The following is a 26521-nucleotide window of genomic DNA, read 5'->3' on the forward strand; positions in this document are numbered from 1 at the left end:
AAGTATGAGTCTTGCTACTGTCCTCAGAAGGGTCTGGGGCCTAGCCAGGTTGCTGTTCTGCCCTACCGGGAAGTTCCTGTTGCCTTACCCAGGTTTTCTCCTGGGATGCCAGGTTTCCTGGACATCCTAAGTTTCCAGTAGAACCAATTGTAATTCACATGCTTGACCACAACTCCTTTTCTACATTCTGCCTTCCTTCTTATTCTGGGGGCATGGGGGAAAATTCAAAGTAACACAGAAATAGTAACTAACTATTACACTGCTTGTGTTAAGCGGTATTATCTTTGGGGAACCTTCCAAACAGCAGCCAGCAAATCTTTCTCTTATGTTGCAAATACTTGACCCCTTCAAACAGCATATAGGAGTGAAAGCAACCCCAGTTTTAACAAAGGGGGGAAATAACAGGTTACCTCTAAATTCTTACTGAATGAGAAAATGCAGAATCCAGAAATGTGACCTGGATCTTGATGGAGCCAGGACAGTTTGCATGACATGTGGTTCTGACTCCATGAGCAGCTTATTTCTTCCCTGAGATACAGTGTAGGCAAACCCTGGGAAACAGCAAGCAGGCTGACTCTGGTAACACCTGTCTTTGCTATTACATCCTAATTGCGTCAGTGTTTATTGCAAACACTTGCATCTAAACTGAATGGTTAACAGCTTAACCGGGGCACCTTAACAAGCATGCCCTTTCTCCAGAATTGAAGCTGCAGCTGTTAGCAATAACAACCCAAACATCCTCTCAACTGCAGACCTTTTACTTACTTGACTTTTGACACATCATCATCTTACTAATTCTCTAGTTAGTCTTCCAGGGCAGAGGGAAACTACTGTTAATATAGTAGAATGAGAAGGGAAAGAGGGGCTTTCTGCTTTTGTTCTGGTTTTTAATTAAAGAAATAGAAAGGGCACAAACCTATTTTTCCTGCTTTGAAAGTTACTTAACAGTCAGGTTGGATACTGCACAATAAATGGAAGCACTGATGACTAATCTGTTCTTACAGAGAGCACCCCAAATTCTGTTTGCACAACAGAATCATATGGCAAATCATGCCCTCCAAGCCTCTTTGCTACTACTTGTGGCAAGCATATTTTTTCAGGTGAAGTGACAGCTTTGTGGTTAAGGTACTTGGTCAGGAGTCTCTCTCTGGATTTACCACAAACTGCCTATGAGATCTTGGAAAAGCTACTTATTCTCAGCATCTGTGTCCCATCTGTAAAATAAATTTTTTCCTTCTGGCATGCATGAGAGCACAAAGACACAATTACAAAGACTACAGAACCTCAAGAGATAAGCCATGGTCTCCTGTGCTGCCTTGGTGATTTATAGGTGACCAACTACAAACAATGATTTTCCTTCATGCCCTCCACTACCACCCCACTCCTTTGATCATGGGTGACTGGTGCCTCCCGAGGGGAGGGAGGGGGGCACCAGATCGCTTACTGGAACCACTAGCGGCAAAACCGGAAGTGCACTTCCACCGGCACTTCTGGTTTTGCAGCTGGCACTTCCAGGGGGTGCACGACCAATCTCAGGGGGTGCACATGCACCCATGTGCACCCCCTATACATCACCAATGCCATTGATAACGTTGTTCTTGCTCTTTCGCAGCTTTATGATTAAGCCAACGAATGTGCCAGCACATTTTGCTCAACTTTTATGGTTCCCTTGAAAGAGCTTCCTAATAATGGCATCAGCAGCATCTTTAATTTCACAAGCACATGCATTAGACTGTAGCAAAAATACAGGCAGAGGGTGGACTGGGGGTATGCCAAGCCATGGCTAAAATATTCACACTGAAGCAACTGTTAGATAGACAAGATCTTCCTTCTCAGCTACTCAAATCACCTGCAGGGATCCAAGGCCATCAACATCGGACTTGGTTCATACAGATCTTGCTCCATAGCTTGGCCATGATTTGGCAGTTTACATATATACACTCCCTACACACACCCTTTGCTGGGCAGCATTTTCTTCTTGCTCACCAAGCCACCCCAGCTCCGATACGAGACCGATGGCATATTCCCAGAAACCTCAGCTTCTAAACAAAGAAAGCTTCAGGGAAAAACATTGATAGGTTGCTCTTGTTACTGCAGACTAATTATGAAAAAGTGTGAGTTCCATATTAGCCAACAGGCACTAATCTGCCTTGCTGTGCTGAACACTCAACTGTTCAAATATTTAGTTGGAACATCTCCACGGACTCAGCGCAATGTGCTAAGTGCAGAAATGACAAGCTGAAGTGGGGAAACCTGTGGAGTTAAATATAAGCCAGGCTGGCACAGAACTAGAACTTTCAAAAAATGGTATGCCAATGTGAACAGACAACTGCTTTCCCAATACTCTCTTCCTTGTATGGAAATTTCCTAATTACTAGGTAGATTTCTCTGGACTGCCAAAGCAACCTTCCATCAAAGCTAGTTCTTTTTTCCCTTGAAGCCAATCTGCAGCACAATTCTACTCAAGCAAGTTATTTAGGAAATTAGGTCAACCACCCTGACAATTACCTAGTACGGGCTGTAAAATACTGATCCAGGTCTGCGCTGCTCCAGTTTTCAGGGGCTGTTTTGATTTGAGTCCATTGTAGACACTTTATCAGGCACAATTTAGATCTTCCCACACCTTGTCCTGGAATAATCTTGAATTAGATTAACCTCTAGGCACCCTGCAAAAATATGGCTTGGGGAAGTCTTAGGATATTTTTCTGGTACTAGAGGATCCATTTTACAACTTTAGTAGTATTTCTATATGGTTTATGAAGGCAGTAATGCAAAGTGGCTAAATCACTGGACAGGCACTTAGGTATCCATATTTCTATTCAGAACTCTGTCAGCTGCCTGAAAGGTCACCATGGGCAAATCATATCACTGCTCTGTGTTTCAGTTTGCCCGTACTATATCCTAGTGCATACTATACACAGTAGACAGTTGTAAGCATAATTAATAGTGAGAGAAGAAACATCAGCCTAGTCTATACTTAAATGGTTTAGTTATGTTGTATGGTTATACCATATAAGTATGGTTATACCAGTGCACCTCTACTGGCCAGTCCCCTTAGCAATAATGTTGTTCAAACATTTCTTTGTGGTAAACCAGTTGCCAAACAGGATAAACTACCAGCAAGAAGCACAGCATCTATACTAGGACTTTTGCTAGCATGGCTACATCATTAGAGATGTGATTCCATGTCTTCCAGGCTCCTACTCAAAGAGCAAGGCAGGTAAACCTTTCTACCATAGATGAAGCCTTATTTAAGATTAACTTTAAAACACTTTGTGTGTTTGCATTCCTGAGACATGCACAAAACTGACCACAGACTATGGCCCTAAGAATCTGCAGATCCCCTAATATCAAAGAGCAGGATTTGGCCCTAACGCTGGAACAAATCCAGAGTAACTTCCAGAGACATACATGATATCAACGCACAAGTCAGTTGTGCCAGATGCTGGGCCTCCATGCAGGAAGCCAAGACACTAGAATTACTATGATTTGCAAGGGCCCTCACTCATACCTCAGGGATGAGCCAGTTGGATCCACTACCGGGCAGATACACTGCAATGCCATATTAGGGCCCTCTACCTTTTTCCCTTTTACAAAGCTCTAGACACCTATCTCACATATCCTAGTTACCAGGGTGCATGCTGGGAGCACACATAAAAGATTCAGGTTCTTCAACAATGTTTTGTTTTCTTAGTGCTTTTAATTTCATTTCAGAAAATTTTGATTCAGTTCCAACAAGCTTCACAGTGCTGGAGGGCAGGCGCCATCCTATAGAAAAATACTGTTTTCTCTAGATTTGAAAGACACAGGTCTTTGAGGACTTTGATCAAAACTCTGTAAATTATTTAACCACCATCCTATAAATAAACCATTCAAGTATGGTTTTTCTTTGCGTCCTCCCATTTTTTGTACATCTAAGACCTTTATGCTTGACAGCTACAGGCAAAGAAAACTGTTTCGTGACAGAGCTTCAAGTTATTAAATTGTTCCTCACCCATTTCTTCATGGTCAAACTCCCCACAATGTACTCCCTTCTTTACACACGCTTTTCTATATCTATCTGCTACATCCAAGTTGCATGACTGACCTCTGCTTTTGTCTCTTACCCACTCCAATGATCCATCTTTCATGCTGACATGGTCCACCAGTTGTTAATTTACACATCTGTTACAACAAGCAAACAAATAATGGGCTTTATTTCTCCCCTCCATATTTCCAAACCCAGGATTTCTTTAGGCCATGTTACAGGTTACCTTTAAAACATCATGAAGGGACTTAAAATGGGAGCATTCACCCATTAAAGGTCCTAAGTGACCTCTAAACATTTAAAAATTCTGCCACTTGGAACAAGGTTTATCTTTGAGCTATTTTACCCATGCCATTCCAGAGTATTACTAAAATGCTCTAGGGAGATAAAGTGTCTGCCTTTCTTTCCTCCAGCATCCCAGGATGCATCATTCATAGCCCTTTCAGGTCTTCTTACTCCTGTGGTCCACAGGAAAACTTGCAACGCTCCTAAACGCTACTGCCCAGGGGGTAGTGATAGCTGCAAACCAACACTGCCTCCCATCCCCAAGGGTGTGACCCTGACCACTCTGAATAGTCAGGTTCAGCTCATCAGTTTGTCACTTGCTCTGAGCACCCAAGTGTAGCTCACCTCATCAAGTTGCTGCTTGCTCTACTACCTCCATGCAAAAGCAACAACAATCAGTCCTGCTACTACTTGACACTCTACCACTGCTACTTACTACCTGCATAGAGAGAATAAGCTAGAGGAGCGAAGGAACCATGGAAACCACCAGGCAGTCCACAAACTAGGCCTGTATGCTGGTGCTGGCCCTCATCACCATCTAGGGTGAAGAGAAAATGCTCACCACCACTGCCAGGGAGGGCCCAAAGGGCAGAAGACAGACCAAGGTCAAGTTGCTCAAGTCCCAGGGACACCAAACAAGGTCTCTAAAAGCAGTGAGGACTGTTGTCTCCTACAAAGAGAAGCTCATGAATGAATCCCCAAAGAGGACCATGCCATAGCTCCCCACCACAATGCATACTGTATGGCTGGGGGAGTGGTCTGTGAGACACAGTGATGATGAAGATGATGGTGATGATGATGTTGTCTCCCTGCAGTGGCCGTCTATTTAAAAGGTGGCCACAGAGGACCAAGAAGATACCTACTCCAAGGACATATTTGAAACACCAGTCATGACCATTGTGAACCCAGTCCCAAATGACATGGACGATGGGGAGGCCACAGATGTGACCCTCATTGACCAGGATGCAGACATCCCTGAATCAGCTGCTGGTAGGTTCTAGTGACTCCATGGGAAAGGATGATTGCAGGGGAAAGGGGAGGTGGGGGGGCCAAGGGCTTTAGTGGGTCTCTCCAAAGGCTTTGAGGTGATACAGGGCTCTGAGAGGTAGAGGAGAAGCTCGTGGCTTCAGGGTGCTTCTGGGCTACATATGGTGGGGGGTTGCAGTGATGCTGCCTCTCCCTACCCCTGCAAGTTTTAGGGATGGTGAAGGCATTGTGTTCCACAGAGCAGTTCAGGTTGGGCACTGAGTAGCCTGTTGAAGGGTTAATCATCCTATTCAAGGGTTAACAAACAGGTTCATGTGAGAGTAGTTAGGGCACTGGATGGCCTAGTAAAGGGTCAATCACCCTATTCAAGGGTTTTGTTCATCCACTCACCCCACTTTTCCTCCCCTGGTAACAGCTTGGACCTTAGCAAGCTCTCCATGCAGCCCAACCCACATCCCAGCTGGCTAGTGCCCTGACAACCTGCTGCCTAGCCAAATCAGTGGTTCTCTAACCCCACCTGAGCTTGGGTGGGCCTCCCTACAGCCAGGGAGCTGGAGCCAGGCTCTGCGCTCCTGCTGTGGGGGGCAGGCTGTAGACCTGGGTCCCTGCCCTCATAGGTACTCTCCCCTGCCCTCATATCCCTGGCAACTGGGGCACCCTTCTGGCAGGGCTGGGGGAGTGGGAGCGATGGATGTGGTGTGAGGAGCACCAGTAGGGACGGGGCGCTGTGGGTGGGGAATGAGAGTCAATGGCATGGGCAGGGCACCAGTATATCAGGGCTGCTCAGTGCCACAAAGCGCCAGGGTGAGGATGGGGGGGAAGAGCCACAACTGGACCCGCATCCTGGTGAGCAAAGGGAGCAAGAGAAGCTCTGATTTTCCATGATAAAAAACCTAAAAGCAAACACCGAAATTTATAGGTATTTATAATTTATTTTATTATAGTGATTAAGGCACTGGTAGCCTTCCAAATTGCTTTAAAACTGCAAATATGTCAATAAAACATTGTGTTCAACTGATACCTATATCCAAATAGATAGTGGTGTTTCACTTTAATTATGGAAAAACATGGATTTTGGGGTATACCAGGATCCCTTCTTATGAGTGACATTTCAATTGGAAGGGGAGAGTACCAAATGCTTGTCCATCACTCTGGGGATGAGGAAGTCTGATTGTAGCTGTCAGTCACACCTGAAACAAGCCATCAGTTCTTGCCCTAAAGAGCTTTGTAGTCTGAATACTACAAGTAACCAAGGTGAGCCACCTTCCCAGCCTGTTTTTGCCAAATATAAATAGAGGCCTATCAAACTATGTGTTTCAATAGCTTTTGCCAGTAACTCATTCATCACATTTGCTGTGTTTGCATTAAGTCGTTTGAGCCTGAGTCTTTGTACTTTTATATAAACATATGGGAACTCATTGTCCATCAGGGAACAAAAGCTGTGTTGAAAAAGCAGCACCCTGTTAGAAAAGACTTTTTACATTTATAGATTCCAGACTTCTTTACAGAGGAAGGTAAGTTATCATTGTGGTAGCGTTGGGGGAACTGGAGGCACAGATTAGTGAAGCAGTGTCCTAGCTTTCTACAGCTGTTCAGTCATGCTGCTGAGAGCAAGGTCTTCTCCCTGCTCAGAAGCTCCACGTTAGACTGAGTGGCAACATTCAACTATTGGGACCCCTGCTATAAACTTGCTAACAAAAATCAGTTAGTGAATAGACTGCCAGGGAATACACTATATAATGCACCATCTTGCCCTTTAACACATGCAGCTTAGTTTTATGTATTCACAATTCTATACAATGTATATGTAAGTTATGTATAATAAATGACAGCAAAGAAATAAATACTTGCAGCCCTCCACTAGTAAAGATTCATTGACTCTATAGCTATTATGATCACCACATCTGACTTCCTGACACAAGCCAGGAACTCTCATCTAGTGATTTCTGCACTGAGCCTATAACTTCTTATTGAGCTAAAGCTGATCTCTCAGAAAGACATCCAGTCTTGATTTAAAGACTGCAAGTAAAAAGGCCTTCCAGGCAGGTGAGCTGAGACAGGCCTTTCTGTATGTGAGTTACGGGCTTATCTACTAGGATAAAGTAGCCTGCTTGTTTCAAACAAGCCACCCCTTAAAAGTTATATTCCAAGGACAGACACAAGAGAGAGATGATACAAACTACTCCATTTAGACATATTTATTATGGGCCATAAATTTAGTTTTATTCAGAAAGCCTTAGTAATAATAACTGGAGTTTTCTTCACTGCCTAAAAGGCATTTTTTCACTGATAACGTGCTCTCTTACCATTACAGCCTAGTGGAGTTTTTACTATGAGGTAGCTAAGTAAGATCAATGCTATAGCTTTGTTCATGGTTGGTTCCACACAGTTTGCTTTACAATAAAATAAAAAACGATGATATCTCATCTCCAGTAAGATACTAGAGCAGGATGGCTCACAGATATCCCTCTATTTAAAAAATGAACATCTGTTTTTCAGTAAAAGCCTAGCCAAGGCATTCCCTTGCAATACCAAGCATGTTAGGATTATAGGACTACCGTAGAATAAGGCCCTTGCAAAAACAGTGTGCAGACCCACACTGAAGGATGATAGGATACCAGAGTCCTGATTCAGCAAAGCACATAGATTTCATAGACATTAAGGGCTGGAAGGGACCTTGTAAAACCATTGAGTCCAGCCCTCCCCTCCCCTCCCCTCCCCTCCCAGCCACCCGCACCCTAGACAGGAAGATATCTGAGATCAAGTGACCCCAGAAAGAAAGAGTCCAGAGTAGGTGCTTGCACCACCTCTGTGGAGAGTCAATTCCAGACCCTGGACACGCACACCATAAAGAACTTTTTTCTTATGTCTAGTCTAAATTGGCCTTCCTGGATTTTATGGCCATTAGACCTTGTTTTCCCTTGGGGAGCTCTGGTGAACAGCTGTTCTCCCAGGTCCTGATGTACCCCTCTTATATAATTATAGGCTGCTACCAAGTCCCCCCTGAGCCTTCTCTTTTCCAGACTGAAGAGTCCCAAGTCCCTCAGCCTCTCCTCATACGGCCTGCCCTCCAGGCCTTGGATCGTATCAGTGGCTCTCCTCTGGACTCTCAAGCTTTTCCACATCCCTCCTGAAGTGGGGGGCCCAAAACTGGATGCAGTACTCCAGCTGCAGTTTCACCAAGGCCGAGTAAAGCGGGAGGATGTCATCCCTGGTTTTGTTTGAGATGCATCAGTGGATGCACGCCAGAGTTTGGTTTGCTTTGCCAGCCACAGCATTGCATTGGTGGCTCATCTTGTGGTCAATCAAGATCTCCAAGTCTCTTTTGGTCATGGTGCTAGCAAGCGTAGCACTGCCGAGCCTGTAAGTATGTTGAAGGTTCTTCCTACCAAGGTGCAGCACCTTACACTTCTCTACATTGAAGGCCATCAGGTTTTGGTCAGCCCACCTTGAGAGCATGTCCTGTATCCCCAGTCTGTCCTGCGGTGTGACTGCCCTCCCCCATAATTCAGTGTCATCCACAAACTTTGCCAGTTTGCATCTGACTCCCAAATCCAGATCATTAATGAAGATGTTAAAGAGTACTAGCCTGAGTACCAGCCCAAGCACTGAGCCCTGAAGGATTCCACTGGTCACCCTGCGCCACGTTGACTTGCTCCCGTTAACTAGTACTCTTTGGGTCCGACCCCATAGCCAGTTACTTAGTCATCAGACCGTAAGATGATCAAGGCCACAGTTGCACAGCTTAACCATGAGGACATCATAGGGAACTAAGTCAAAGGCTTTCTTGAAATCCAAATATATGACATCCACATCATCTCCCTTGTCCAGGGCTCGTGTTACCTGGTCATAGGAGATGAGCTTGGTCAGGCAAGACTTGTCAGTCAGAAAGCCATGCTGGCTGGTATTCAGAGGCTTGCCTTCCGAGAGTCTGGTGTTGATGGATCCCTTGACAATTTTCCCCAGGATTTTTCCAGGACGTTAGACTGATTGGTCCCTGGGTCATCCCTCCTCCCTTTCTTGAAGATAGGGACCTCATTGGCTCTTTTCTAGTCTTCTGGGACCTCACCCGAGCACCACAAATGTTCAAATATCTCTACCAAGGGGATGCAATGATGTCTGCCAGCTCCTTCAAGACTCTCAGGTGCATTCCATCTGGGCTCGTGGACTTGTGAATGTCCAGTTTCTCAAGGTGTTCCCTCACCTGATCCACATTGATTTTGGGCCTGTCACCCAGTCCCAGGATGGTTTGTGTCCTTTCTGAAAGTGTAATCCCCTTGGGAGGGTGAAAAACCGATGCGAAAAAGTCATTTAGGAAACTGGCCCTTTCTTGGGCATCAGATGTCAGTTGCCTCGTTAGATCTCATAGGAGCTCAATGCGACTGACCATATATCTGAAGAAGGACTTTGTGTTGTCCTTGATTCCGATGGCTAGCCTGAATTCGGTCTGTGCCTTGGCTTTTCTAGACCGATCTCAACAGGTGCAGGTGAATGCTGAGTAGTCCTCTTTGGTGATGCTTCCCATTTTCCACCTGGTGTAGGCTTCTCTTTTGAGCTTAATGAGGTCCAACAGATCCTTGTTCAGCCAATGGGGCTTCCTAGCTCATTGACTACATTTCTTGCAAGATGGAATGGCTTTCCCCTGTGCTTCAAGGATTATGTTTTTGAGAGATGACCATTCCTCATGTACTCCCTTTTCTAGGGGCCTCTAAATGCCCGACTAAGCAAGTCTCCGAGTTTGCAAAGATCAGCATTCCCAAAGTTAAGGATTTCTGTTTTACTGAGGGATTTGCCTGCTCTTCAGTGAACTGAGAAGGTGACCAATTCATGGTTGCTGTCACCAGGCTTCGTCTCAAGCCTCACATCGCTCACCAGGTCTTCCCCTTTGGCCAGGACCAGATCAAGCAATGCCTCTGCTCAGTGCATGCCCAGACTTACAATCTGTCTGCAGACATCCAGGTTAGCCCCTAATATTACTAAATATTTTTTAAAATTATACAAAAATGTCATAGAAGTTGACTACTATAGAGTCACTAGAAATTAAAATTTTAAAAAGGTGTTAAGGTGTTAAGATACTGGGCTCGAAGACAGAGGAAGCAATAGTTTCAAGGCACTGATTTAGACTAGGAGACCTGAAGTGCACTCCAGGCTCTGCTGTTAACTGTGTAACACTGTCAATCATATTCTAGGAAGCTGCTGTGTCACATTGTTCCCGGAAGTATTGCTTCAGATAAGTCGTTTTCAGGAATGCTTCCAAACCAAACCATTGGGTTTGGTCCTGATCCTGCACTTCTCACAGAAATTCAGTCATTTATTTTTTATCATCATTACTGCTTTACAAAAAGACTGAAATCAAAGTGAGGTGGACATTTCATTTCCAAAGACAAATATATTCAAAAGCCCACTGCACTCCCTACAGTGAAGTCACTTTATTAACTTTACTAATGTCATTTTGACTTTAAGAAATACAAGGAAAGACAACTATTTTGTCATGGTAAGTGTCACCACCTGGTGCTGTTTTATGAAGATGTGCACATTCTTAGCCTGTGCATAGCTAAAGTAACCCTGTACCGTTGTTTTCTTTGGGGGAGCTTTTGCTGATAGCAAGAAAATTAATTCTTGTCAAAAGTCAATCCTTGGGACAGACTTGCTACCTGGGAACTGGCCACTAACGTCTTTTTGGGAATTTCTGACAAAAAAAAGATTGCCCCAGATACTGTTTTGGACCACCTCTGCTCAAGGATTGATGCAGACAAAGTGAATCAGCAAGTTATGCTAAATAAATACCCAGATATCTGTAAGGCCTTAAAATCTGCTGTTGCTTGGTCTGGAGGCAACAATGGGAATAAGGCATGCAAGAAATTCTACTACATAAAAGCCAGTACATGCCACTATCGACTCTACCATGGCCCTGGCAAATAGAATTGGGAGCTTCACATTAGCAGCAAAGTGGCACAGGATTAGGGAAAGCAACTCCTGCAATAACACAAAGTTCCATTGGGTTTTATGTCAGACATCTCAAGTAGTGGCAAAAAAGCAAACTCAACTTTATGCTGAAGGATATTAGATACCAGATCTCTCCCTTTCCTACACATACGAAAGGAAAAAACACTCAGCAAGAAACTCTTCAAATTTCCTCTAGATTGGTGGTTCTCAACCTTTTTAGATTCAAGGCACCCCCTCCATAACTTTTATGATTTGAGTAGCATCCCATTTCAAATACTATCTTATTACCAGGGATCCTGGTTTTCTCTATTAAAAATCACATATTCTCTTATATTAAAAAACCCCCCAAAATCCACACTTTTCCACAATTAAAATGAAATGCTACTATATATATAGGTATCAGTTGAACACAATGTTTTATTGATATATTTACCATTTTAAAGAAATTAGGAAGCCTACCAGTGCCTCAATCATTATAATAAAATCAATTCTAAATACCTATAAAATTTTGATGTTTGATTTGGGGTTTTTTATCATGGGAAATAAGAGCTTCCCCTACCCACTTCACTCACTAGGATGTGGGTCCAGCTGCAGCTGTCCCCCCTCCACTGCTTTATGGTGCTGAGCAATCTGTGATATGCCAGTGTCCTGCCCATGCCATTGCCCCTCACTCCCCACCCACAGCCCCACAGCCCCCTGGCCCTCCCAGCCCTGCAGGAGAAGGCCTCCAGCTTCCAGGGATACAGGATCAGGGACCTGGGCCTGCAGCCCCCTGCCCCCCCTCCCCAAGCAGCGCCTGAGCCCTGGTTGCTGCCCATAGATACAGCTTTAATTGTTTTTTCTACATACCTCAAGGTACCAGGCGTGGCTTGTGAACACTGTGATAGTGGGGCAGATGGAGCATCCCACAGGAGCATGGGGCCCCACCGTGTGCCCAGCGGTGAACCTGGAAGTGGACCGGAAGTACTTCTGGTCCACTTCTGGGTCCACTGCCAAGTGCGCTGGGAGCAGCCCCCTGTGTCCTCCCAGGTCGGCGATTGGCCACGTGGGGACTCCAGGTGCCACCCCAGACCCAGGAAGCACCAGTCCCTGAGCCGGGGGACACGAGGGGCATGGCCCCCAGTGCACTTCCTGGCGGACTCAGAAGTGGACCAGAAGTGCTTCTAGTCCACTTCCAGACCTACTGCCAAGCACGCTGGGGAGCCCCACACGCTCCTGTGGGATGCTCCATCCACCCCAACATCTCAGCGTTCACGAGCCGCCTAGTACCTTGAGGTATGTAAAAAAACCATTTAAAGCTGCATCTATATCTGAATCATCAAATCTTTCCAAATCAGTTCTGAGGGTTCTGCTTCAATTCAGAGAGATTAAAGGGTCTCCCGATTTGATTTGGATTCAGAGATTTGGCCACCAAATCGAATCAGGGACCAAAGCTTCACACAGCCCTACTATCTATCTATCTATTTATCTATCTAGGTTCATATAGTCAGTCATCAATAGAGTCTGTTCATAATGACCATAATAACTAAATTAAAAGACTTCTCTAACAGAAAATGAATTAAATGCTGATGGATGGGGACACGTCTCAAGCCATCAGTTAATCAGACATAAACTTTTGAACATCTTCAATGTTATCTTGAAGTATACACCATCCTTGAATAACTTAGGGGTCAAAAAAGTCTTTAATCATCATTCCTTAGTAAGAAATGAGTGATCACAAAGCCAAAAGAGTTACAGGATACCCATCTTCTATTAGTAAGAATACTAAACTAGTCCCAGTAAGAATTCCTATCCCATGCTCCCCGCTCCATGCAAAAATGTGTATTCTCTCACTTTGATATAAAAAAATCAATGTTATTTAATGTTAACTAATGATATAAGGATCTCATGTTATTACAATTCAGGCTTATTTTCATTGGGGGTGGTCCCAATTCCTAGAAAATATAGTTTAAAATGTTATCTTTGAGTCTTTGATAAAGTAAGATTATTTTCATGATACCACAATGAAATGAAAGTACAGATTGCATGGTTTTCAAATTTTATTGCAAACATGTCAGTCTTTATACCAATCCACAAGGACATGTGCCAATTTTGAGTCTGCAAAAGTATTTCCTACAGCCCATTCCAAACCCTGCACACTCATGCTGCTAAACTTTTCACACACAAAGCCCTTTTGGGAAATAAAATCAGGCCAATTAAACAATATTTATATAACAATGTTATTTTTTGCCCCCCTTGTAGTAACCAGATCTGCCAACTTTGCTGTACTAGTTAATTACCATATTACCCATTGTAGAAATATTTGGTTTGACAAGTTTCTACAGTTCTAATTCAGCCAGGGGCATCAACATTCCTGTGAAAATATAAAGTGTATGGTGTAGTAGCAGGACAAGGAAAAGGATGAGGAGAAGGAAAAACAGTTTTGAACATGCAAAGCCCAATGCAGGGAAATATGGGATTACAAAGCACAATAAAATGATAAAATGAACAATAGAACAGGATTTTTAAATACAATTACATTTAGGAAGTCCTGCTTTCTAGTGTATTGTGGTTCAGGATGGAGACACAGCTCAAAGAACAAGTATCTCATCAAAAGAACAGAACATCCATTGGGCCACTTCTGCTTCTTTGTGGATACTAATAGTAGAAATGGTGTTGTAGTATCACCTAAAGGACACTACCTAAATTGAGATCTGGTTGTACTACATAGCATCAAAACAGTCTAAAGTTCTTTGGAGCAGGTATAGTCTCATACTTAAATAGAGAGAAAAAAAGATGTAATTAAACAAAAGCCAGTAAGAACTTCGTTGTGTATGCTCATACAGAAAAGGTAGCATGAAGACCAAGCTTTGATCACGGGAAACAAACCTTTCCCTAACTTACTATGTGGGAAGAGCAAATAGAATTATTCATCCTTCCCTAGAGTAAATTGTGTTTGTTTTCATCATATGATCATGTCAAGCTCCACCTGTAAATATTATATTCAGCAACTATGTGATGTAATCCTTTATAAGGTGAACATTTCCTTTCAGTGGACAAATGGAAATATTTGGTCTCCTTCAGCTATGTGTAATCTCAGCACCTACACTAAACTCTTCTTTGACATTGCTACTCAAGTAAATTGCCATAGCAACTATGTTCATACATACCTGCAAATTAGCAAGTGACCAGACTAATCATTTGATTAAATCCTCTCCGGTGTGATCAACTGCCATAATTTGCAATGACATCTGATCTCAGCAGTGTCAGGACTGGTTCATCACAAGTCTTTTAACAAATCTGTAGGTTTAGAGATAACACTTTGTCCTTACCTCTGAATCTTTGTCCAGTCGGTTCCGAACAACAATCATGTTATACAGTATCCTGTCATCATCTGCCTCTGTGTGAGTCAGGTCATGAGGGGCACTCCATAAATTCTTCTCCTCATCTCTTGCCAGGGTGGCTCCAAATGAAGCATAAGGGTTGTCATCACTGAAATAAAGGAAACATCGAGACACAGTTAGTGTCCAGGTTTGAAGAACTATAGTTACATAAGAGAACTGAGTAGTTGTAGGCACTCGTAACACTTAGAATGTTTTTAATGTGGTTTAAACTTGACGCAGACAGACATACAAGCCTATTAAAACAATTTAAATCTGCCTGGAATGGTTCAAAAGTATCCCTGGAAAATCATGCTATTTTGAACCAGTTTACTGTGACCCGGTGTGGACACCAAGTGTTCTGTGACACGAGTCTGGTCAGTCCTCCAGGCATCCCACAGTGCATTGCTCCTCACCCCTCCCAACCCAACACACTGCTGCAACAAGCTGCTCTAGTACCCAGCCAGAATTCTACTGCCCATCCCCACCCCACCTCTTCCCCCTTTTGTTGGCACTTTTTAGCCATGAGATCTTCTGTTAAATAAAAACTATCTTTAACGACCAGCTGTACCCTCACTCCCTACTTGACCACAGCCCCTAGGAACCAACCCCACCACACACTCCAAGTCAGGCAACCATATTGCAGAGCTGAGTCAATTTCCGTCTATTGACATCTACCGAACTTATGTTTAGGATAAAAGCAGAGAAGTAAAAACACCCCTAGCTACAAGTCCCTGGGACCCCCCCCACAAAGCATGGGTGCAAGAACTCCCTCCTATTTGGCCACTGGGATGTATGCTGGGCTGGGTGTTTACTTCCACCCCATGGTGGTAGAGCAACAGCACTGCATACAATTGTAAACTGGTTCCAGTTTGTGACATTCTGGAACTGTTCAATTGACATGTGTCCCCACCCAGTAAGGGGTGTATTTTGGTTGCACTTTTGCCCCTGAGACCAAGAAGCCGGTATGCCAGTTTGACAGTAGGACTTGGTCTATTGCCCAGTGCTGACAGCACAAGATATCACTAATAGGGCACTGCACTAGTAAAAGGTGCTCTACTTCAGACAAGACAAGAAAGCCACAGACCTTAAAAAGTCATACAATATTTGAAAGATTTGTTTCAAAGCCAGCATCTGTCCAGTACAACATATTCAGTACACGATCGCTACCACACTCATTGTCAGAGGCGACAGGGTACTACACTGAAGACAGATTTATTCTTTTAAACTCTCGATTCTGAAGTTAAAAAGCTTTATCTCCCTTTAGCTTCAGTATAGTTGCCTCTGCCCCAGAAGTTACTGGTGTTCAGATAACTCTAAAACATCCAGATCACCCACAAGCTGAAAAGAGTTAACTAACAGTGGGCTCCAGGGTATATGGCCACAGCTGGCAGCATTCCCAAGACAGCCTTTCTTTGGTTTGAGAGGTTTAGCAAGATTTCTATGCCAAAAGAAGCAATTTAAATACTCCTTTACACATTCCTACATGACACAGTAAGTCCTAACATGCCTCACTCTCACACCTGTATATGGGCTGGGGAAAATAGTTTTAGGAGTCAGAGAGCAGAGGCGGAGCCATTTCTGACTCAGATTAACATCAACAACCCAAATTATGATTTCTCTTTTCTTCCAAATACAGATCCACTCTGAAAGTTCCTCTCATTCTCAGAAAGGAGCAAGGGGTTCCCCCTCCAAAACTAAAGTGTCTTGACCCTCTATTATTATTATTACTGCCTTGACCCTCTATTATTATTTCCCTCTATTCAGCACTGGTGAGGCCACATCTAGAGTATTGTGTGCAGTTTTGCTCCCCACCCCAGCATTATAGGAAGGATGCGGACAAGTTGGAAAGAGTCCAGTAGAGAGCAACAAAAATGGTTAGGGGGCTGGGGCACATGACTTGTGAAGAGAAGCTGAGGGAACCAGATTTATTTAGTCTAGAGAAGAGAAGACTGAGGGGGGTTTTGATAGCAGCCTTCAACTACCTGAAAGGTGGTTTCAAAAAGGATGGAGCTAGACTGTTCTCAGTGGTGACAGATGACAGAACAAGGAGCAATGGTCTCAAGCTGCACCAAGGGAAGTTTAAGTTGGATATTAGGAAAAACTCTCTCACTAGAAGCATGGTGTAGCACTGAAATACATTACCTAGAGAGGGGGTGGAATCTCCAACCTTGGAGGTTTTTAAGGCCTATCTTGACAAAGCCCTGGCTGCAATGATCTAGCTGTGGATGGTTCTGTTTTGGGAAGGGGGCTGGACTAGATGACCTTTTGAGGTCCCTTCCAACCCTCATTTTCTAGGATTCTAGGATTCCATGACCAAGCATTCAATTTAACTAGCCATCACAATCACAAACCCCATGCAATGCCCATAATCTGACTCTTCTGAAAGCTGTTTCTAGGGCAGGTTGGCCAACCTGCAGCACATGCCACAAGTGGCACAAGCAACGCGCACGCGCGCGTGTGTGTGTGTCCATGCACACGCATGCACGCATGTGTTGTGTGCACACGTGCGCGTGTGTGTGTGCATGGCACACAGAAGATCAGGAAGGAAGCAGAGAACACAGCAACCGATCAGACAGGGAGCACAAAACAGAACAGATCAGGAAGGAGATCAGAATGGCACCCTGGGAGGGTGTAGGGCTTACCATGCCCTAAGGTTGGTCTCCACTGCTCTAGGGCATCTGTGATTTAAGCTGAGCTATTCAGGCTTAGAGTGGGAACAGTCAAAATATAAAGCATTAGTTACTAAGTATTTCAGGACTCCAACATGCTAGCAGGGGGCTTCATGTACACTATGAATATTTATAGACTCAGAAATTAAGTTTGTTCCCTGCTGGCTCACAAAGCCTCTAATTCCTTTGGCTAAAAATAAGCCTATCATGCCCATGAGTATCTGTGTAAGCAAGTTCTCTGAATATCCTAATCATTATAAATCCCAAGAAATCAACAGGATTACATGTATAATCCCTGGTATGACCATCAAATTAATATTTGATTCTACCTCCTAGTTCCCATGTAACCAACGAATTTACAGTTTGGCAACAGAAACTTCTGGGATGCCAATTAAAATCACCATCAATTTTTAACTTGCCTTTGCCTTTTCACAGGCATCAATCAAAGAGGCTACCTCCAGATAAGATGCCACTGTTTAAGAAGGCCACTAACCCCGGGATTCTTAACTAGGATGTCAGGACACCTTGGATGGCAACAGATCCTTTGAGGGGTACCACAGGAGGAGTGAGGAGATAACCACATAAGGACAGGCTCAGGCTCTCCCTCTCTGGCTCATCTCCCACCCCCATTGCCCAGCCTCTCTCCAAGGAAGTAAGCACTGTAATACATTAATTTGTTTTTGAAGTGAGGTGCTGCTCAGTTCACAGAAGTTACGGACAGGTGCCTTGAGCCTAATGAGGTTGAAAACCACTGCTCTAACCAGTAGAAGGTCTCAGGATTGATACCATCAGAGCAGGGACAGTGGGTTACTAAACTTGCTTTCCTGCTTGCTTTCTACAAGAAATTGATGGTTTGGGGCTACAGAGATTTTTAATTAGACCCACCACTTGTGCATACAAAAATCTATTCAAAGATCAAATAAGGACCTCGGTGGTCATATAGTCCAAGTCCTGTACAGATGCAGGATTCACTGTTTCTAAATCTTCCCAGAGAGATGCCCCTCCAGGCTATTCTTGAAAAGGAGATTCCACAACTTCGCTAGGCAGCCTGTTCTATTCTCTTACAGTTAGGTCAAGTCTGAACTTGTGCCCATGCCAAACAAGGAAAATAGTAACGCCAGTACTCCATCCTTAAACTCTAGTCCATGCACTCTTATAGCACCAGGTAGCTCTATGAGATGCACAAAAACATAAGCAGAGGACAGTAACAGAGCTTTGCACTGATGTCACTTGTTATCCCTGTTCTTGTCACTTTCTTCGAAATAACAATGCATATGTGTGTACACATGCATATATACTGCTTTGGCTAACGCTGGAGGTTTTGGGGCTAGTAATGGGGAAGTTACCAAAACATATGACTTACTAAGTGCCAGGAAAACTTTTGTTGTCCAATAAAACAAATTCTAGTTGTGAATAGCCAAGAAAATCCAAGAGCAGGTTGTGGAAAAGTCACCTGTCACTTGTATTATTCATGGTCTGCTTTCTCAATACATCAGTAGCTCAGCGTATCAGTGGCTAGTGATCAAGCTGTACCATTCCCCAAAAGGCCATGAGTATAAATTCACTAAGTTCCCCAACATACTCTGCGGTCAAAGAGGGGAACTTCTGCTGCCCCCTGCATGAGCAGGATAATGCTTTTCCTAAACAGTGGCATCATAAGTACTGAAGAGAAGTGTTTCCAGGCAGCAAACACCATTTAAGGTCTCAAACCTTCCTCCTCCCTCATAGCAGCACCAATAGCTGACCTCTACCTTGGCCTCACCATTCCTCTCCAAGGAATTTGAAAGGATGTAGCAGGAACTTTCTTGGGTTTATGCAGAAAGAGTCATAATTTGCTTTGGCTAGAAATACCACACAGCTTTCAAGAGAAAGGTATGAAGCTACAGGAAATGTCTTTTCCCTGGGCAGCATCTTCTCAATCAAAACACAGCTACAAGAGTCCCTCCACAAGGAGCTGGCACAAGGGGAATGCCATGAAGGTTAGAAGAAGTAGATTTGGAGATAGTAGTTCCCTTCCCCCACCCCTTAGGTCTTGGCTGTAGTTTCACCATTTATTTTATACTTCTGTGAGTGGAAGTAATTGGAATTCAACAGGTTTGGATTTCCTGGACAAGAAAACTGTAACCTTTCCCACTCTTCTTGCTCCATATTAGCTCCAGCCCTGGATGCAAAATTCCTTGGACAAATAAGAATTCTGGGTACAGCAAGACAGCATGTGTCAACATATCAGACCTTCACAGCTACTGGCTACCCACCAGGGGAGGATGAATAAAAACAGGAGTGGGCTTGTGATTAAGTCAGTGCATTGGAACTCAGGAGATCTTTGCTCAGTTCCTTGCCTTGCCACAGAGATGGTTCATGACTACAGAGAAAGGCTAGATTCACACTCCCCCCCCCCCCCAACAAAAAAAATGCAAAGATATAGGTGCCTAAACAGGACTTAGGTGGACTTGAGCTGCCTAAATTCTGCACCCCCACTCAACCCCCACTTAAAATGACCGGGTGCCTTCCCATTCAGCTATAAAGTTCCCTTGACATCCTCTGTGCATGACCAGAAGCACCCAGTCCCATCAGTCTAAGCCCAGAGACTATGCAGAGTAACACCCAAGGACATGGTATGCATGCTCTGAGCACCCCATATCAGGCACTTCACAAAACATTCCTGCTTTCTGGGCACATTTCAAACAAAGGATAATTTTTCCTTAAATGGACACTGACTTTAAAAAAATTCTGGGAAAACACAAAATCTTCCTTCTCCCTTCCAAAGGAATACCTAACCATGAGGATGCCAAGACACACTCCCTTTTGTGCTCATTTTCTGTCCTGAATTTTGAAATCCTTTCTGTCCACTGATACAGCTTCAACACAGAGAGGAATGGGTTATAAGGCCCAGAGGTGCTGAGTACGTGGGGGCCCGAGGACCCTGGCCCCTCTTGGGAAGAGGGCTGTCACCTGAAATGCATAAAACTCTACACATGTACATTATCTTAGCTCCCTGCCACCCTCTGCCCTCCACTCCCCGCAAAAATAAAAGTTGGTGTCTATGATAAGACCTATTACAGAACATCCTAAGTGGTGCACTAGCTCACAGTGCACCATTGTTATAACTTCCCATTGATACTTAATACAGAAATCTTAATTAGCTTCCATTAGGCAAGAAATTATCCTCCCCCCCACCCTTTCCTGTTTCTCATTTAATCTCCTGCAATAACGAATGACTAACAAAGGAAGGAAACTTCAAAGGCATGGATGGCACAACATACTCACACCTACAGTAGGTGACACATTCTGCAAAACCATTTTGTAATTAAATCTTTCTGAACTTCCAACTCTGTAACCAAACCATTTCATTGATGGTACAACCCTTTTTTAAGGTCATTGGGACTTTTGCTTCAAGGAGACTTCCATCCCTTTAATAATGATGCCTATTTTATTTTAGTGGGTTTTCAAGCCGCATTTATATTGTACATCTTGCCTTGATCCTAAGTGCAAGCAAAGGTTTGTTCACTGGGCTTGTATTGCAAGATAAACAGGTAAGGAAATTTCTACCTGTTCACACTGTCCTGTGCCACAGAATCATGTCAGAACATTTTCAGGCATGAACAAGATTTAAGTCCTACTCATATATTCAAACGTCAGCCAGCCACTGGTACAGCAAAACAGATTCAATCCTCAAAATATTTTGCCATTCATACTTCAGAGCTCTAAAGCTTTTTTTCTCACCCCAGTGAATTCCATAAGATAATTACAGAATATGTCATTTAAATGCAACTACCTCTGGGCTGAAAAGCTACAGCATTGTACCATGCAGCACACGTATCAGGACAGGAGAATTAGGAACTGTGGTATATTGGGGGGGCAAATATATATTAGTGTCATGAGGTTTTCCAAAGCATCTGTGCAGGGCTGACATCAATGTGGCCTCTAAGAAATTATTCCAGAGACTGAAAGGGCAAGATACACAGCTGGCAGAAGGAAGACATAACCCAACTGCCTTCATGAATTGCTCCAATTTACAGGCCCATAATATTTACAGCTATTATTGCTAAAACTAAGCACACCTCTCTCTTGCACAGCACTTTCTTTCATAGATCTACAAGTGCTCTATAAAGGAAGCTACCAATATCCCCATTTTACAGGTAGGGAAACAGAGACAGAAAGAGGGAAGTGACTTTCCCAGCAAATCAGTAGTAGGAACAGCACCCAGAACTGAGCCCCAGTCACATGTCTTGTCCAGCAAGTCACTCGCCTTGCCAAATATAGAAAAAAACCCGAGGGCTAATCTAGCCCTAATGAGATTTGAACCTCGTGTTCAAACTGCCAGGATACTCCTAGTCGTTATTAGTCTGGGTAGACCTCTACCACAAGGGCCACCACATTATGTACAGATCTGATAATGATGATTACCCCCTTGTTGTGGTATTTGATCCTGGATTATGTTTTAAAGCAAGCAATAGGGCACAGGCATAGTAGGTCTGCTCTGTACCCTGGGCAGAAGCAGCTTCCAGCTGCTGGTGGCAGTGGTGCGGCCAGCTAGCAGCAGTGGTGAGTAGTATCCAGGACGCAGCATTCATCAAACTCTTCTCAGACCTGGCAATCTAATTGTGATGCCACAATTACAAGTAGGCAGAGTCCAAGTCAGAATTAAATGAAGGCAGAGCTAAAGTCTTGCCAAGCACATAATTAATAGCCTGTAATTTGTTAATATTAAAGTGAAGATAAACAGGTCTAATTTTTGTAGGATTTTTTAATATGCTGGCTGCAGTATTAAATAGTAAATTCTTCTGTGGATTCCCCACTCCCTCCGACCCATCAAGTCCAGGCTGAAAATGCTCTTTGGGCAAGTTTAAACTAGAGTCTCACCCCACCATCCAATGCTGTACTCCTAATACTACTGCAGCAGCTGTTACTTTTGCACCCTCCCTCCCCATCCCACCCACCCCCCTTACCACCCAGATTGGCACCTGCAACTGCCTGGGTCATCCCCCAGTTACATTAATGTGATAGGGAATAATTAGCATTTCAGCAAAACCTCACCCAGCTATGTACAGCAGTCTCTGTGGGAACCAGAGCCAGTCAGCACATTACAAAATCTGGCTTCTATCAAGCAAACACAAAGCTTTCAATCCAGATTAAACACTCAAGTATTAAGACCCCAAATTCTTGAGAATGCCACCAAACAAAGAGTACAAAACACTGTTTCCCCTTTGGAGCAGTACACACCATGCATATTTCAAGTCTGATGCAACAGGCTACCTGAGTTTTACAAAGGCTGTGTTAAATGCTCACCCATTCATTTACACTGAAAGCACTGCCATGACAGATGTCACCACTGCCTAGTGAGACCTGAATATATTAGGATAGAAGTCTCTTGCTGATTCATTCTTTAATATGCCATTTTAATTAGGCTGGAACTGCTCAGTAAAGGGTTTGGAAACTTAATTTAACATCCACTTGTGTCAGGAGTAGGAGTCTAGGTTTGATTTTCTAAACCTCTCAGCTAAAGGATCTAGAATCCCAAAGAAATGTCTATACATTTCAATATCATAGAGAGAAAATTCCCACATGCAAATTCTCCAAAATTAAAAATAGCATAACTTACAAATAATGGCCTGATTCATAAGTTGGCAGCCAATAGCCCACAGGCCAGATCCAACCCACCAAGACATTTTAGCCAGCCCACAAAGCCTGGATATCAACGGCATTTCAGCAACAGAGGGATTTCACAGAGATCAACTGATAACTAGGTAAGAAGCACCAACCTGTATTGGACTGAGTTGCATTATTTCATCCCACTGCTCCTAAAAGGTTTCTGACCCCTGGCTTAATTAGTAGGTTGTTTTATTTTTGACAATGATGGTTTTTGAACAATGATTTTGTTCACAGAAATGGGCCTGTTTGATACAATGTGGCTAGTAAAAAGGTATCATATTTTTGCGTGATTTCTTATATAAAGTCAAAATAAGTGGGTCCTTGTTTTGATGCAGTGTTAAGGAAAGGTGTCCATGAAAAAGCTTCTTTTTAAGCAAAAATAATTAGGAAAGCTAGGTCTTTATTGTAGCTCATCCACACAACTGTTGCCCCCACCACTACAGTTTGGCACTTCTATGAAGCCAATGGCCTGCTTGCATACACTCGAAGCCTATCTCAAAGTCATAGGAAAAATTCTCAGTGACTTCAGTAGGCTCTAACAGCCCAAGTGATGTTGAAAAGGGGAAAAGAAAGGTTGTAACAGCTAATCCAGAATTCAGGCTGCAACTCTGCACCCTGTCCCAGCCTGATTCAAGGACTTTAAACCCTCCACACTTTATGACTGGGTCTGCAGTACGGAAAAATAATTTAAATTACAAGAAGCCAGGGGCATGAGCCCACAGTCCACGTCTGCACCACTACCTGCCCCTGGCTTCAGACGCACACCACTGCCTGAATGCAGTCCATGCAGCTGCATGCTCCCAGCTCCATGCCACTGCCCAACCAGACATCTGTGCCACTGTATGGCCCTGCTTCATGCCCCAGGACCCACACTGCCCCATTGCAGCTGCATTTCCCTGGTCCAGCACTGACCCACACTTCTACCCAAATGCAGCCCCATAAATCCAGACTGGGAGGAGCCTGTGACATCTGGATGCAGCCTGGGGCCCAGGGTGAGTTTGACACCCCTGTGATATAGACATGATCATTTTTTCTTCAAACAATGACAGTGACAGATCCATTGTGCAACACAGCAAGCAGAGCAGAGCATTTCTGAACTGTATAGACCTTGATCCTGAAAAGACTTCTGCATGTATTTGACTTTGATGTCAGTGCACTGAGAGTAGTTTGAATGAACAGAACATTGAGCCCCAGTTCTGCAAAATGATTACTCACGTACATGCTTAACTTGGTGCACTGTTCACTGTCCCGCTGACTTCAAAGGGGACAAAAACATTCTGAATGTACTGAAGACTTGCAGGATCACAGCCCTGATTTACATGGCATTGTATGGGAAATTATTTTAACCACATTCAACCAAAATCTGAAGGCATGGGGGTCCTGTGTGTTATTTAAAAAGAGAGAACACTGGAGTGCTTTTACAACATTAAAAGCTTTATATAAAACTGAAAAAGGACAAATTTTTGAAGATCAGTGCTCTATCATGGAGATTCATATACAGGCGGCAGTGTCATAAAGATCACTAACATAATGCGACAGGATTCTTGTATCACAAATAATGATACAGTGTCAGATCCAGCCACCTTAATGCATACACAGTATATATGAACACTGATAGTAAATCAGTGGGATTGTTTCAGGATTTGGGTCTTACTGCAAAGACTATCTGCACATGTGCTTAGCTATATGCACTGCAAGTAGCTCCAATGATGTCAATGGGACAACATCCGGTGTGTAAAGTAAAGCACATGAATGAATTGGGGCCTTAAGACGCTACTCTACCTGAGAATCTGACTCACAATACTTAGATGAACTCAAAAGTACCTCTTCTGTGCACTTCTGTGCCAAGTCTCTACCTTTCCTATTTAAACATTATACTGTGGATTGTGCAGAAATGGACACAGTAATACACAAAGTTTGTATGGTGATAAGCACATTAGAAACCCATGACAGACATAGCTATAGATTCATTTTCTACAATGTACTACATCAAAATATTTTCAAAATCAAGCCCATACAATAGTCTGCATAAAATCTGCTGGTACCTCATGGTATTCGAGACTCCGCAGTTCATCCCTTACTCCAAGAGAGCTTCCCCCCTGTGTGGCAGGCATTAGCTGACACCAACTTTAATGGTGACCATTGTAAAATTACAGTATCAGCACTGCAGCTACAAAGCACACATCACCCAGTGAAATCATCCTACCTGATATTCTGGAAGAAACACTGCAAATATTTCAAGAAAATGTTGTTTGTGTGCTTCAGTCTTTCCAATAAAAAGGATTCACAGCACATGGATTTAGCATGCATGTTAAATTACTGAATATACCATTAGGTTTCAATCAGCTCAATTAATCCACTTCCTAAGAAAGATTTATTCTGTGACCCAGCTTTCACAGTATAAGTCTATTGCTAAAGAGGCCTCAATCCCTGAATTACCGGTACCAAAAGCCGGATGTGTAATGTTAACACTCAAATATCAAATGTTTCTCATGGAAAACATGCAGTTAGGTAAAGTGGGCAAGAAAAAAGCAGGTGGCATTACTGATGCTCGGGGAAGCCACTCATCAAATAGATTTGGTAGGACAAGAAATGAGGCCGTCCAAATGTGAAGCATCAAGTCAGCCGCAGGACAGTCATTCAGTCCCAGCCAACAGACTGTATTCCTGAAACATTAAAACCCGCAACCAAAACGAGTCCCAAGGCTTGATTTAGGTCTTTTACTACCTTCCTGGTGAAGAGCAGCAGTGTTCGTTCCGAGAGGGACTTGCAAAAGGAGGCGGCCTCCTCTCTGCACGCAGCCTGGGCAACGCTTTCTGGAGATGGAGGCGCTTGTGCTGGGCTCCCCCTCAAGAGTCTCTCAGGCTCCTCAACAGGGATGCGCACACCAAAAACGGAGCCCGGCCAGGTTTCCGGCTCAAACTACTTTCCACCCTTCAAGGCAGCTGAAGACTGCTCTTAAATCTCCTCTCCCTCTGCTCCTCTCCAGGTGCCGGCCTCTGCACCCGTGGAGGTTTTGAAGGCCCTGCGGCACAAAGCCCTGTCTGGGATGATCTAGTTGGGGCTGGTCCTGAGCAGGGGGTGCACTAGAGGTCCCTTCACAGCCCTCCTTTCCTATGACCCTGTGAGTAAACGAGCCCAGCTCCCTCGTCCCGCGCCCCGCGGAGCCCTCCCCACCGCCGCTGGACTCTGCCCCACGTGCGGCATCCAGATGTGCCCCCCCGTCCCCCTTACCTGACCAGCGGCTCCTTCTCGGGCAGCGCCGCCTCGGCCGCGCACTGGCGGCAGCGGCACCAGCAGCAGCAGCACAGGGCGCCCAGCCAGTCCCGCAGCCCCATGGGAAGCCACGGGCTCGAGCCCTTGCAGCAGCGCCCAGCGCCCAGCCCGCCGCCGCCACCGCAGAGCCGGCCTCCCCGCCCACGGCCGCCTGCTCTGCCCCGGCCCCGGCCCCGGCCCCGGCCCGGCGGCGGCGCGGCTCCCGGGACCCCCCGCCCGGCTGCGCTGCGCCCATCGCCCGCCCGGAGCCGGCCCTGGCATCTCGGCAGAGTCCCCCCGCCTCGTCCAGAGCCGCCACTGAGCGGGTCAGACCTAGG

The 26521-nt window shown here is 44.4% G+C and overlaps 1 protein-coding gene across 1 annotated transcript in view; it reads right to left on the reverse strand.

The window, feature by feature from the left end:
- Positions 1 to 26304, reverse strand: part of MREG (melanoregulin) — a 39158-nt gene extending 12854 nt beyond the window's left edge. Inside the window, exons 1-2 of the mRNA XM_006260337.4 lie at positions 26163 to 26304; positions 14557 to 14716 (exon numbers count right to left, since the gene is read on the reverse strand). Of these exons, the coding sequence (XP_006260399.2) occupies positions 14557 to 14716; positions 26163 to 26266 (264 nt within the window). The 5' untranslated portion in view covers positions 26267 to 26304. The remainder of the gene's footprint in view (positions 1 to 14556; positions 14717 to 26162) is intronic.
- Positions 26305 to 26521: the final 217 nt, after the last annotated feature.

Source organism: Alligator mississippiensis, chromosome 4 (assembly GCF_030867095.1).
Source record: "Alligator mississippiensis isolate rAllMis1 chromosome 4, rAllMis1, whole genome shotgun sequence".
Lineage (NCBI taxonomy): Eukaryota > Metazoa > Chordata > Crocodylia > Alligatoridae > Alligator > Alligator mississippiensis.